Genomic DNA, 14,350 nt, shown 5'->3' with positions numbered 1-14,350 from the left:
TCAAGTGAAATCGAAGAACAACTGGTATGACGTCATTTCGAACAATTCAGGCCAAAACTAAGTTCCTTTCAGGAGTTCGAAATGGCTTTCCAAAGTGAACTTTCCAGAAAAGTTCGCTCCAGCTGTTAAACACCTTCATACTACCATTGGTTCGTGGCGATTATGTAATAGGTAGGTGTGGTCTGAGGTTCCGCCTTTATTGATGTGGAAATCTTAGGCAGAGGCTATTTACACTAACTCTGCCCTCTGACGTCTGATTGGGCCAGACAAAATTACAGAAGACGCTGTTATCAACAGTAGCAATAGTGTAGTGGTAAGGCGCGTGGTGGAAAATTTTGACGAAAATCGTCCCGTGTTCAAATCCAGCTTTTGCCGAATCCGCTCTACTACCTTTTCCCATCACATATCAGATCAGAAAGGCATTTATTTTCAATAAAAATTAAGAAAATATTCGAAAAGTGGAAATACATTTTTAAGTGGCCACTATTTTTAAGTGTAAGTAGCATCTAACTACTATTTACACTTATTGCAAAGAAAATACTACTATTTTTACATAGTGTAAATAGAATGTAAATAGCCGCCGCTGAAATCGTATCGTTAATTTCTTCCGTTCAGTCCGTCGAGGTTGAACATCTACGAGTAAAAACATGAACACACTTCTTTTTGCCCCTAAGCAAAGAACGAAAATGAACTTCGCCTTGAGTATAACGGGGCCTTTAAAGTCATGAAATGGAAGTTGCACTTGGCTTTTTTTATCACTATTCTGATGCATATTTGAGTAAAATGGCTTCTCGAACAAGAAAAGATGTAGGCGAGACTTGAATTTGTCCATTGGGGATTGATTGGGCCGATGGATCATTGTGGTTTGCTATTGGTCGATCTCATGTGAGTGAGAGGTTGTCCCGCGAAGAGACGTCACTGCAAGAGGGAGGGGAAGTTATTTTGATTAAAGATTACGAGGGTGCATGACTAAAAAAAATGATGTGCATGGATAAATCATTTATAATAAATACTGCAAAATTACATGAAAAATAAGAATAGTCAATTTTGCGTTTATGGTGACTTTAAACTGCGTCTATAAAACAATAGAGTGAAACGTGAAGGTTTAGATGTTTCCAGATTTTGAACTAAAAAGTGTTACGCAATTTGACATGATTGCAGATACTCATGCCAGATATAATTTGGCATCCTATAGCAATCCTATAGCAAAATCTGCAGTATTTGTCTTATTATTCTGAAAATTCAAGACGTCCCAGATATAATGCGTTAAAAATAAAGCACCAAGTTGATACATTGCTTGGCAAGCATAATCTATTTATCCATTGTGGCTTATTGATTTTCTGTGCTCTCAAAATATCTCTAAGATTCATTAAGAGACACAAGAAGCTTGCCAAGCTTGCACACAATATTTTTTTTAAAAACACCTATAATCTATATATATAGACAGTACATATTGTGATTCTCAAATGTGCTTAAGTACAGATATTGCCTGCTATTGTGTCCTTGCAGACCCCGAGGAAGACGAGGCACTGAGAGGGAGGAAGGGCTTCCGAGGCCAGACGGTGGTCAGCCAGAGCCCTGAGACAGAGCTGATGCTCGAGGCGGACGATGACGCTGTCAGTCTACTACAGGAGAAGGAAGTGGACAACTTGGCAGGTGAGTGGGTCTATACATAATACAGAGTGCAATCAGAGACTGTTTTTAAGTGAAGTCATACTTCATCTCCTTGACATGGCACTTTCCTTCAGTCCTTCAAGGTTCTATGTGTCACATGGGTTTGGATTAGTCATTAAATAATAATAAAAAGCATTTTAAACACTATTTGTTATATTCATGAGACTACGTAGCTGTAGGTTTAGCCTACCTGTACAGAGAGGTCCTGCCGTGAGCACTTCATCTATAATGTCTGAATTAATTCCACATTTGGTAGCATGTATTTATTTATATATAGCTTAAGTGTGGCATTTTGACAGAATTCGACACAGAACAGATATATAAATATATCTTGCTTGTCAATCTAGATGCAGACCAGTGTAGTTAGTGTGGTTACTTTGCTTTAAGACTGTGTTTATGTTTTTCTGGCAGTGTGTAGGGTTAAGTATTGCTCTGGACAGTGTTACTTTTTTATGCTGAATGTTTATTTATTTATGTTTTAAAGACTATAGTATAACATTATTTTAAATATGTCTTTCTCTTTTTTTCTTTTTTTTCCTTCTCACAGCAAGTTTCGGTCCCCGGGTTTTTATTTCCAGAGGCAGGTTTGGCTATTTGAAGACAGATTAACCCTTCAAAAACCAATAATACTACTTTTAACAAACTTTTACTACTTTTGGAATTAAATCAACTATGAATCTAACTAACAATCAGGAGTTAAGCAAGATCAATATAGATGAGTTAATTATTTATAGCTACAACCTGAATACCTTTCCAAACATTTCAACTGCTGTTAATGGCAGTTATGAAATCAAATGTTATGATTAATCTTTGAAATCTGATGATTTTTCCTTCATAGGTGGTTCTAAAATGGTCTCATCACATTTTTTTAAAAAGTGGAATCATTTAATAAAAAAAATCACTCAAATTTCCATTACAGGATTACTTCTGACTGGTTGTCCTCTCAGTATTAGTTGTACTACGCTAACATAGTACATTTTTATCAGCTCTATGTCGGTAGATGTTAGATGTGATATATGTATTCTGAATGTGCAACAGACATGTTATTAATAATACCCAGAATAATCAATGCCTCGACTCGCTCTGCAGACCTTCATTAGTCAATGAAGGTTAAAAATGAGCGGTGAGATATTTATGCGTCTGTAGAAATGAGCCAATGCTCTAATTTATCTATTTTTGTATTATTTATGTTCTTACCTATCTGAAGTGTTCTATGTAGTGCTCAGTCCTCTATGCATAGCTGATTTTGTATATTAAAGCTCCCAGCACACAACCTGTCAAAACTCATTCACACTATCTGTGCAGTTCTGTGGGCCATTCTATAGAAATCTACTTTGTTTTTGACTCTGCAAGATTACATTATTAGATCTAAATTAGGATTGCCTCAATTACCTCTAATATTTTCCCACTGATGTCAGCCAATTCGCCTTAAAGGAATGCAGACTGATTAGTGTTACTGCTGTTCTTTTTCTTCCATCTATGTTCAAAGTAATTTTACTGGAATGCTATCAATCACAGATCCTGGCACAGCTTATAAATTCCTGATATTTTAAATAAGCACCATCATAATGACTAATATAAAGCATCAAATGCACTGATTGTGTATTTCCAGCACTTAATTTTTTTTTTTTTTTATGTACTTTTCAGTACTGATTATTCTAAAGGCAACTTTTAGTTAATATATGAAAAAAATCAGCATGAACATTTAATATTGTTCAACTTCAAGTAGGCTTTTCATCAATGAAAATGCTCTTATTGCTTGTATTTATTATTATGACTCATGGCAGTAGGTTTATGATGTGACCTTTTCAGTGATGATAATTTTATCTGCTCAACATATAGTTTAAAAAACATGCATGTTGTCTATATTGGGTGTTTTGTTTTAGTTCTGTTATCTGAATTGTGTATCTTCACCACAAGGGGAGCTGTGCTATATGTGCCAGCATGCAGTGTGTGTGCGCTGTTTCTATTTTGAGTAGGCCTACACACTATTGCTAGTGCTAATGAGAGCAGTGTAAACAACAGGCCAATCAACAACAGCCTTCTCACAGCCAGTGGGAGGTGCTCTGTTTGCCTGCAGCCAATCAGAGTACAGGAGCTGTCATGACTGTATTTACACACAACACTAATCAGAATAGGTGTGATGTGAGAGAGATATGGTACTGTTTTCTTTTTTTTTCTTTCACATACTCTCTGTTTCTCATACTTATACACATTGCCTTTCAGACCAAATTTACATTTTAATTAAATGTATGAAGCTGTTTTTAAAATAATTAAAATTGTTTAATAAATAATTATTATATATATATATTTTTTAAATTAGATTATAATAGTGATTCATACATTTTACAAGTTGTTAAATGTGTACAATATATGGTTTTGTTTTGTTTTTTTAAATCTGAGCCATAATATATCTCTAGTCTGTATCAGTTTAATGTTTAATATCTACGTTGAACTCTGATCAAACGAATATTTTTTCCTCATTTTTATATTCATATTAGGCCCCTGTAGAATTGACAGAGAGAGATAGAGAAAACAATCATGTTTTCCCAGCAAGCCTTTGTCTCGCCACAGTGACATCACAGTCGATAGCGCGAGGCAGCCTTTTTAGCAGCTGACGTCAGGACACAGCGCGCGCGGCCCGGCCTCATGCAGCTCAGATTTGCTGAGTACAACTGCACCTGTTTCATTCCAACATGATAATCTGATAATCCTCACTAGTAGGCTACTCTCAAATCAACACTACATCACTACAAATTCACCATAGGCTTCACAGGGAAAATTACAAATGATTTAACAGATATTAACTATTATTATTATTATTATTATTATTTGGGTGCCGGTGCATAGTATAGTATAGTATAGTATAGTATAGTATAGTATAGTATAGTATAGTATAGTAGGCATGTCTATATTATAGTGCTATAAAATTGGGCTTTGTAAGAAACATGGGCCTAAATGTTGTTCATGTGGATTTTCAACAATCGAGTAACGGTCCGGTCCAAGCGGCAGAGGAGATCACATCACGTGAAACCTGATCGCTCTGATTCTGTAATTCGAAAGTTTTTGCTTCATCCCCATTTTTTTTTTTTAAATGTCCCGGGAGGCTTTAGATCTAAACCCCTCTGCCCATTGGATTAATCCTGTATTGTGTCTGGATTCGCAAGTGTCCCCAGTAGCCTCTTTTTCTATTAAACGTGTTAGAGGGACTTGATTAGGATTAAATGGACACATGAACCGACATTAGCTTTTCAAATAATTTGCAATCACAAAGAAAAAAGAAAACATTATTTGTTCAACATAATTTATCTAAAGAGAGATTAATGCTTATTTTCTATTTTCTTGTTTTCGAGTTGGTATTAATAGATGTTGAGTTGGACCTGTGGTTTCAAACAGGAATTAATTGGCACTAAAAAGCTACCCACAAAGCAGTGTTTATTTTTTCATTTAGGTAAAATCTTCGTGTCGTATGCTAGCTAAACCATACAGAAGACTTTTCGCTTATTTATTTTTAGCCAGTATGCTTCTGCTTTAAAGTCCGGTTGTGCTGTATAAGCCAATCATACTTGTTTTCATTCATTTCAAACTGTAACATTTGGGAAGTGAAATGGCGAATGTTCTCGCTGGTACAAACGCAGGCAGAGTGGCTTGGGTTTCTACGAGCGGTCAGGGAGAGCAGTGAAGGAGAGCTCTGGGAATTGAAACCCAAATCCACTTGTAATCTTGCAACAGTATCGAGCATAATTGGCCGAGGAGAGCAGATTAAGATTGATGAGACGTTAAAGTGGCTCTTTGGAGTTCAGGGGATCGATAAATATCCCAATTTCAAGAGCCTCTCCTCACATCCAGGACAGACCCGTGGGCTGCTACAACTAGCCTAATAAAAGACAGAGGACTGGTCAAAGAGAAAAATAAAGAGCGAGCACGCGCGCACACACACACACTTGGGATTAGATCATAGTCATCTGACCGGGATCACAACATCTGCAAATATTTTAATAATGTTTGTAAGGTCAATTTTACAGGTTTCATATAATCAAGATGGAATCACAACGACTGATTCGATTAGGAAGCGCGTAAATGCGTATCACTCACATAGGATTTGTTTTGTCGCAAAATAACGAAGGAAAGTGACTGTGAAATGATTGCTGTTGGGTCTCATGAGAACGCTCACCTATTAAAATATTCGCATTTATTTCTTGATATAATGCCATATGACCAATGCCTCAATTTGGAAGTCTAATCGTGTAAATTGCTGCAACGATTCTCTTCAACAATTTCATTTCCATGCGTATAGTTTGTGTAAACTCTGCACCATATTTATCTTGTAATTAGGCTATTAATAAAACAATTATTTTTGGTGTAGGCTATATCGAGATTATTTTGAATAGCCTATATAGGCCCTACCATTTTTTTTTTTTTTCGCACGACATGCATGATGAAGATCGATAGACCTCGTCAAAGTCTACAAAACCTTATTCGAAAAGGCAGGAATGGGGAAAAAAATGATTGCAAACTCATTCTGAAGAGATGACAAATTGTTTAGAATACGTGTATGGTTGTGCAGCCATAATGAGTTACTAACTTGCATTAGGCCTGCGTATCGCTTGTTGATGACTGACTTTCGATACATATCCTGGGTAATTTCCCCTGTGAAAAATAAAAATATATCTCCTTGTTATAGGCCCTGTTGTGTTGAGCACCCCGGCCCAGCTTATTGCCCCGGCCACTGAAGCCCGTGGGACTCTCTCTATAACAACCACGGAAATCTATTTTGAAGTGGACGAAGAGGACCCAGCCTTCAGACGCATTGATGGCAAAGTAGGTTGAATTTCTATTGCGCATTTGTAACTGTGCACAAATACCAAGCAGAATTGCACTCCTAATGGCATGGAACAAAATCAAATAGGCCTACTACAAAGTGTTTAATAATTTCAGCACTTTATAAAAACCGTCAATTCAATAACGTTAAAAATATAGGCATGTCTTTCTGAATCGAGGCCCATGCCTTGAATGTCCCTTTTTTGTGTTTTTTTCCTAGACGTGCCTGGTAAAATGTCATTTAAAGTGATAGTTTATGTACAACAGCCTTTGTAAAAATAACCAAGACTTATGCGTTTAAAACTCATAATTGCGCGAATCGGCAATCTGTCATGAATAACACGGAATAACATTGAGTGAAAGAAATATAATCTAACACATTTTAGGTTGAAAAATTACAAACAATTTGAACATTTCTAAATGAAGGGGTGCAATTCAGATGTGCAGAACTGTCATGAGAGAATTATATCGTTAAGCCACACATTTCTGACCTGTCTGTGCAATCCACATTTCAGTTCATCTGTGTCCTTCTCTCAACAGCCACTGTTCACATGAAGAAATTTTCTTATTTTCCTGTTTTGTGTATTCCGCTTTTTTTTTTTTTTTTAAATCAGGCTACATCGTGTAGCCTAATTTTCACGCCGAAGAGACTTAAAAATCCCCCAAAAAATCGTGCCTATATTACACTGCAATATTTATGTAGCATGTAGTCATTATTTGGACACAAATATTAATTTGCTTTTATTAAATCTTTAAATAAACTCAGAGACAGATATAAAAAAAAAAAAATCAAATCACAAAATGTTATATTCCAGTGTATTTCAAGTGCATTATTTTCAGGTATATATTTTTTTTCATATATATATTCTCAATTTCAGCCTTTTATCATGTAAGCAAGGTACAAACAAAAATGGTCGAATATACTTTAAATAAGAATTCAAGTATGCGAATGGAATGTTTCAGAAATAGTACCATCAAAATGTAAACTTTAGAAATTTGCCATTGACAATAGATTAAATTGTGGATGCATGTTTTTCTTCTTTCTCTCTTCAGAAATAATCCAGGCGAATGTTAAAACATGTGAAATTATACTTCTATTAACGTGTCACAGAACAACAATCACAACTGCAGACCACCGGATTCACAATCTACAAATGTGTCTATTTACAGTATAAAATGTACAGGTTCTCTGTCACGTACAGCTTTGCTTCGAAAGCTTTTAGGTAAAATGTGTTGTTGGGCAGGGTTCGTAAAAAGAAAAGAAAGAAACAGTAATACTGACAGGTAACTATATTCATTTTGATTGTTGATACAATTTGCTCCCTCCTTATGACACATTCGTGTCATGTGAAGTATTTTTAAACGGAGCTCTCTCTAAAATATTTTTTTTTTTTACAACAAAAACAACAGTGACCATTTTGTGGAAGAGTTCCTGATTAGCGTCTAGGCCTCAGAACTTTGATCAGTCAGGCCTTCTATTCATAAACATGCCGTTTATTTTTTTTTATTTTTACCTCAGAGTTTCTCCAGGCTTTTAGGGTTGGTTAGAATTTCTCTAGCCAGTCGCCAAGTCTGTTTGGCAGCGTTTTCAAGGCCCGAATGTGGCTTCCCTTGGAAAAGGTCTAGGTTTGGCAGAAAATAATGGGGGCATCTCCTGCACTGCAAACACGAAATGAGCTGCAATAAAATCCCGTTCAGTCGATCCCCGAGGCAGTTCTCGTCCCAGTCCGACTCGCGCGGGTGTTTCTCGCACTCGTAAGACACAAGAGTTTTCATGTGGTAGTTGTTGAGAGGCTGCCCGGGTAGCTCAAGGTGCCGGTCGCGCAGCGTCTTGAGCAGCGACAGGCATTTCTTCCTGCACCCTCCCAAGAGCAGTCGGTTCTCCGCTTCGGCGAACTGCAACACCCAGGCATCACTCTCCGCCGAGCTCTGCTTCCCGTTCAACGAGTAACACTCCTTCGATAAGAGATTGAACCCCTCGGCTTTGACTTCTGCCACCCTGTTCGGGCCAGGCCACGGGATGTGCGGCAGCGGCCAGTGGGCAGCGCTTCGCGGCCAGATGCCGGTGCACTTGAACGCGGGGGTGATCTGAACCACATATCTGTCTCTGATGCGTAATTTCACCTCGCTGGTGTCCGCGACCATTTTAACCACGTCCCTATAGCTGCACTTATCCACCGCCTGCGCCACGAGCGTCTGGAACCTGGAGCGGATCTTGCGCGCGGACAGGTATCCCGAAGCCGTGATGAACTCGACCCAGAGGGACATGCTTCTCTTCCGCCCGTCGCTTAGCTTGAGCACGGCGCAGCCCGGCAGAGAGCCGTCGTCCACGAAGTTGAAGACCCCCATCTGGTTCAGATAGAGGACCACCTCGAATTCAGTAGGGGAGATGACCTCGAGCCCCTCGAAACGGTTATCCATTTCGTTTAAGGAGCTGATGAAGCGGGGCTCCTGGACCTCCACCTCCTTCAGGACATCCGAGACCACCTTGCACACCTCCCGGATGGTCTTGGAGATAGCCGCTTTCCGAGACTGGCATTTCTCGTTGTAGTATTTATTGAGATGATACACCAGCTTGGCCTGGGCGGCGATCATATTTGGACAGAGATCCGGGTTGTACACCGGAGTCTCGCAGTAACCCGAGGGATCCAACGCGGCTGTTTGTACAGGAGCCAATTTTAGAGAAGAAGTAGACTATTTAGAGGGAAAAAGGGATTTTCAAATAAATAAAAAAATACCTTTTTTTTTTATTTGTGCGTGGAGCACATGCACAAAGTCTGCCAGTTAAATCATCAGCTTCTGTTTTCAATTGCGACCAAAAAAAAAGTCAACCCCCTTGGTCTAATTCAGCAATTAAAAGTCCATACGCACGGATCAGTAGTTCAGCAAACCTCTTGAATCCACTTGCGGTGTCTTTTCTCTGTTTGAAATAGAGGTTGGAAAGTGCAGGGTGCTCTTAAGTGTGTGTCCAAGCGTTGTTGGTTTGTTTAAGACTCCGAACTCACTCCTGTGAAATTATAAAGGGAGGGTTTGAGAGGAGCTCGTCCAATCACGGCCCGAGTCGTCACTGCCTTCAGTTTATTGACGACAAATTAATCCTCCGCTTTTATACACAACCAAATCGTCTGGTGGAAACACACCTACACGTTGGAGGGAGAAGATACAGGTTTATTCGTGATATATGGATTTTCCTGCTCTTCTTGTTAGATACAGGCTACGTCTATTAGTCCGTTAATATTTATTTTTCTACCAGAAATCCTGTAATTTCATATTTCTGTTAATAGAATATTGTATCACTAATTTTAAGTTTCCATTTTCATTATCTCGATTAGCCTACAGTTTGTCGAAAATATAGATTTGTTAGTTGTTTTCAATTTTCACTGAAGAGATGCGTGTAATTTGACAAAGTTTTTAATTGATCTGTTAATTCGATTTTTCTTTTGGTGTTGCAGAATTGTTTCACATGATGATATTTGAAGTGTTTAAATGACTACATTTATATTGCTAACAATGCGTTATCTCTCTGTCTCTCTCTCTCTTTATAGTGCATGTTATTTAAAATTCGTTTTGAATAATAGAAATATTCTTTTTAATATGTTGCTGTGTAGCCTACATGTGGTAGCCTAATGGCGATAACGGTTAACGATTTCGTGTCTCTGTACCAAAAGCCGGAATCTTTTGTTTTATTTTAAATACTTCGAACATTAATCCGTAGGCTATTATTTATTTTCCAAAACAGCAAACAGAGCATTAGGTGCATTTACAGTCGTGGTGTCGCCTTACTTGCTTAGTGTAAAATATAAAAACGATTAGCCTAGGTTTAGTTTTTGTGAAGTTCATTGTAGATGAGATGAAGATAAAGGCCTTTATAAGGACTTAAATAACATTTCGTTAATCTCCTTAACATAGCACATTTAAAACGTCTCGCATTTGTGTATATAGTTATTTTAATTTCAATTGATTATAAAAAAAATATTGTTTAAAGTTTAGCTTTTTTTGCTTTAAACATTCCCCAGTGGTGTAGTAAATTTAATAGGAAAAGCGTATCTTTTTTAATTCGTCTTTCATGACAGTTCTTTAATGATTTTAATTAAAACTAGTTCTGTATTTCTTCCAGGGACAGAAAAATAGAAGCCTGACCTGAACGTCTTTTTATTATTGTTTTAAAATAGGCTAGTGTCGTAGCTTAGGCTATAGCCTACTTTTTTTCGTTTCTAGTTCAGTCAAATCAGTAGTCACGGTTCGTTTTAATTCAATCTTTTTGGATCGTTATAGGTTATTAAAACCTCAAGCTTTTATATAACGTGCACGTATTTTCTTCAATTTAACCTCTTTTTTTCTTTTCTTTTTTTTATTCTTTTTTTTCCTCTGCAGATTAAACGTTCAATAGGCTAATTGAATTGTACAAACGTCAGGAAATATTTTAACGATATGAGATAAACTGACAAGATATTTTCTAGATATCGTGGTTGCGTGTGATTTAAGTTGTGTAGCCTAATAGCCTATTGCGAAATACAAAAGCACTTTTCTCGCGATATTATATCTGAAATCTAATGGAGAACAACGAGAACAAGGCAAGATTCATCGTGCCCTTTCCAAACCCAATCATGATGCATCACTGATTATGAGTAAAAATGCTTCTCATTTTTTTTATTTTTTTTTTATTAGGAGACACATTTGAAACGTGTATTTGAATAAATGTGATAGGCTACATGTTGTAGATATATGTCCTATATGCAAGTCTGTTTCAGTACACAGAGCAGATTGTTACAGGTCACTGCTGAGGCATCAGGGTCGGTTGGCTCCAGCCCTCGCTAGTCTGCTTGGCACCTTATGTCTGGAGGATTTCGCCAACCATAATTAATAGAGCTCTGCAGTTTACAGGCAACGATCACACTTATCAGAGTTCCCCTTTGCCTTTGTCAGGAACTGAAAGCAAGGTGAATGCTGTTTGGGCCTTTGGCAGGTATATGGCACTTTATATTCAAATCAAACATTTTATATATTTATTTATTTTTTAAGAAGAATGTAGCCTATCCTTGTGCCAAGAAGACTTTATCTGATCAATCAATTCATCTAATATATGAATTTCATTCTGGACTACTGTATGCATTAAGTGACATGATTTTTTTTTTTTTAAGGTATATATTAGGGTTGTTTGACAAATGGGAGGATTGCAAAATACTTTTTTTTACTGACACCTTGTTACTCTCAGAAAATCTTTGGTGCTCCCTGTTTAACCCTACTTTCCACCTCAACCACCTCTCTCTCTCTCTCTCTCTCTCTCTCTCTCTCTCTCTCTCTCTCTCTCTCTCATGCACACACATTACATGGCAGGCACCCAACCAACCGTATCGGATCAGACGGTCTCCCTCCCTTCACTGGTCTATGCTCTGATGTGTTCAGCACTGCTTTTGTATGTCTGAATCAGTTGCTTGTCTATTGTTTGTTTGTGAGTTACAGTAAACAGTAGTACAGTGTTATAGTATCATACATAATTTCATCCCGGATTAGAAATGTTCTGTTTAGTCCTCGACTCTCACATTCCAATTAGCCCATTTCAAACACATATACACATAAAGCAAATACTTTATGAAACAGAACTCAAATGGTTGTTTATCAGTATTTTCAGGATCAAGTTCAAGAAGTGTTAGATTTTATAAACACAAAAATTAACGAGAGCTGTTCAGTTCGTTTGGAAACTTTTATGCTGCGTCTTAAATTATTTAAATACAAAACCATTCAATACTGTATACTTGACTCAAGCGCTCTGTTAAGTGTGACCTGAAGGCACTTCAAAACCCCCTTGACCTCAGACCCCCTCTCCTCTCACGCACACCGCGTCTCCGCAACATTGCAATCTGTGTGTCTTTGTGACCATAACGCACTATCCACATGCTTCGCTGTGATATATGAGGGTGTGACAACAGTACGGGTGCTATTTCTGACCCAGCGAATAGGATGCCGGATTGTGTAAATCAATACAATGACTCCGGCTTCCGCCCCTTTTTGGACGAGCATATGACCCAGGAAACGTTTAGCTCGTTGAAGGCCTCTTTGTTCTGGAGTTTCCTCGCCAATGACTTCTTCATTTTTCTTTCTCCCTCCAGTCTTGTTCTGAAGAGTGATTCTCCATGTCCGAATGGCCCTACATTACCATGTTTAACTGAATGGTGTTGTTTTTTAAACAAATTGATGATTTAGGTTAAGGTCTTGCAGGTTTTTAGTCACCAATTAAATTTTCAAAACCGCAATCGGCTAGAACGTAAATTGTGTAGTTTATAGATATGAATAAATGGGTGTTGTAATGGATTATATCAGTATTGTGTTTTTATTAAAATAGATTGTATAGTGTCAGTATATTTATTTGATTGTATATGTAAGTACTTTAACCTTTGATTAATTGATTGAAATCACTTAGATAAATGTTTTTATTAATATTTTATATATATTATAAATGTAATACATTTTTTTAAATTGTATTTTTTTTTTTGTTTATTGGTTTTAATTTTATTTCATTTTGACATTTAACATTTGTTTTCCTGTTTCTTTGACTGCTTATCTTGATGTATTAGAAAAAAGGACTTATTTTTTAAAAGAGAAATACATTGCAGACAGTGCTGCCGTCTTTGCATCATGCAGTGCATTTAATTATAATCCTGCATTAATAATCCAGCATACTAATTTAAAAGAACGACATCACGGGACAACATTAGATAGCACTTCTTATGTGGCTAGAACATTGTATGCCAATATTAATAGTACCAGGAGAGTTATTCACAGATTTGAATATATCAAGAGCTTAAGAGAGTCTTAATTGAAGTTAATAGTCACTTCTTCACACTAATATTAATAATCCTATTATTCAGTGACAAAAGGAGGTCAGCTCAGCTTTATTTCATCATCATTCATGGACAGTTCTTTACACTGATCCCATCATCATTTTGCGACAGCGAAAAAAAAAAAAAGAATATCAAAACTGGATCTGAGCCAAAAGGCGTCGCTAGGTCAAAGCACAGATTATCGAGTGCACTTAATGGATCGGAGAAGTCAAATATAAATCATATTAAAGGCCCTGCCATTTAAGACAAGCAATATTAGCGTGGAGCTTGGTGCTGGTGGGGATTGCATTATACAAGATGGACACTTATTATGACATATCCCTTTCAGCTTCCTGCAAATGGATATCAAAATTGTCATTGAGTTTTCTTCCGAAGCGAATTCAGTTATTCCAGGCAATATGGCCACACTGCAGGGCTCCCAGTTAATTTTCTCTTGCCTATCGGCTGTCAGCCCCCTACCTCTCATGCTTTGAATGCTCTCCCTCCATTTGTTTTATTTTTCATGCTGTATTAGAAGCCTACTCCTGGGGGGGGGGGGGAGTTTGGGAGAAGAGGACAAAAATCCTCTCTGTAAAACGTAAATTTTTTTGGTATAGCGGACTAGATAGGCTAAACATAAACAGTAACTCCCAAATGCAAGGGAAAGAGAGGAACATTGGAAAATTAATCTGTTTTTTTTTTAGCCTTGCCATCACCCTTCCTTACACCCCCCCCCCCCCCCCCCAGCAATATTCATTGTTACTTGTCAGCTTCTCTGATTAATGGCGTGAATTTATTTGCATAGATTTAGCACTGATTTCATTAGTTTATTCAAAAAAGGACCTTTTGATTGAAATATCCTTTAATCTGAAATCATACACAGTTGAAGATTTTTTGAGGTGTGTTCACTTATAAGTGCATGCACAAAATCACATATTGCGCAATACAGTATGTATGGTAAATTATAGAGATTTCACCCCCAAATTTTGTCAAATTATGCCATTTACACTCAGAAAAAATGGTACAAAAGCTGT

General features: G+C 37.4%; 2 protein-coding genes and 1 long non-coding RNA gene across 9 annotated transcripts in view; 1 reads left to right on the top strand and 2 right to left on the bottom strand.

Annotated features, from left to right (window-relative positions):
- LOC307166689 overlaps positions 1–14,350 on the bottom strand; it is a 428,201-nt gene that overhangs the window by 36,185 nt on the left and 377,666 nt on the right. The gene's annotated exons all lie outside the window — the stretch shown is intronic.
- Positions 1–14,350, top strand: part of nbeab (neurobeachin b) — a 270,853-nt gene that overhangs the window by 186,254 nt on the left and 70,249 nt on the right. For 4 of the 7 annotated variants that reach the window (XM_079885173.1, XM_079885172.1, XM_079885171.1 and 1 more), the window contains exons 38-39: positions 1,510–1,656; positions 6,359–6,495. In XM_079885173.1, the coding sequence (XP_079741299.1) occupies positions 1,510–1,656; positions 6,359–6,495 (284 nt within the window). Of the gene's footprint in view, positions 1–1,509; positions 1,657–2,221; positions 2,255–6,358; positions 6,496–9,600; positions 9,662–14,350 lie in introns of those variants that run through there. The other 3 variants (XM_079885176.1, XM_079885174.1, XM_079885175.1) reach the window with 3 other exon arrangements.
- On the bottom strand, positions 7,846–9,496 carry mab21l1 (mab-21-like 1). The gene has a single exon (XM_079885195.1). It carries the CDS (start codon positions 9,088–9,090, stop codon positions 8,011–8,013), a length of 1,080 nt encoding a protein of 359 aa, XP_079741321.1. The 5' UTR covers positions 9,091–9,496; the 3' UTR covers positions 7,846–8,010.

This window comes from Squalius cephalus (assembly GCF_949319135.1).
Source record: "Squalius cephalus genome assembly, chromosome: 11".
NCBI classification, from domain to species: Eukaryota; Metazoa; Chordata; class Actinopteri; order Cypriniformes; family Leuciscidae; genus Squalius; species Squalius cephalus.
This window is presented reverse-complemented; position numbering and strand designations above follow the sequence as displayed.

What these genes read in the sequence shown, in the direction of transcription:
- mab21l1 (XM_079885195.1), bottom strand. Translation starts at nt 9,090, where the DNA reads ATGATCGCCGCCCAGGCCAAGCTGGTGTATCATCTCAATAAATACTAC.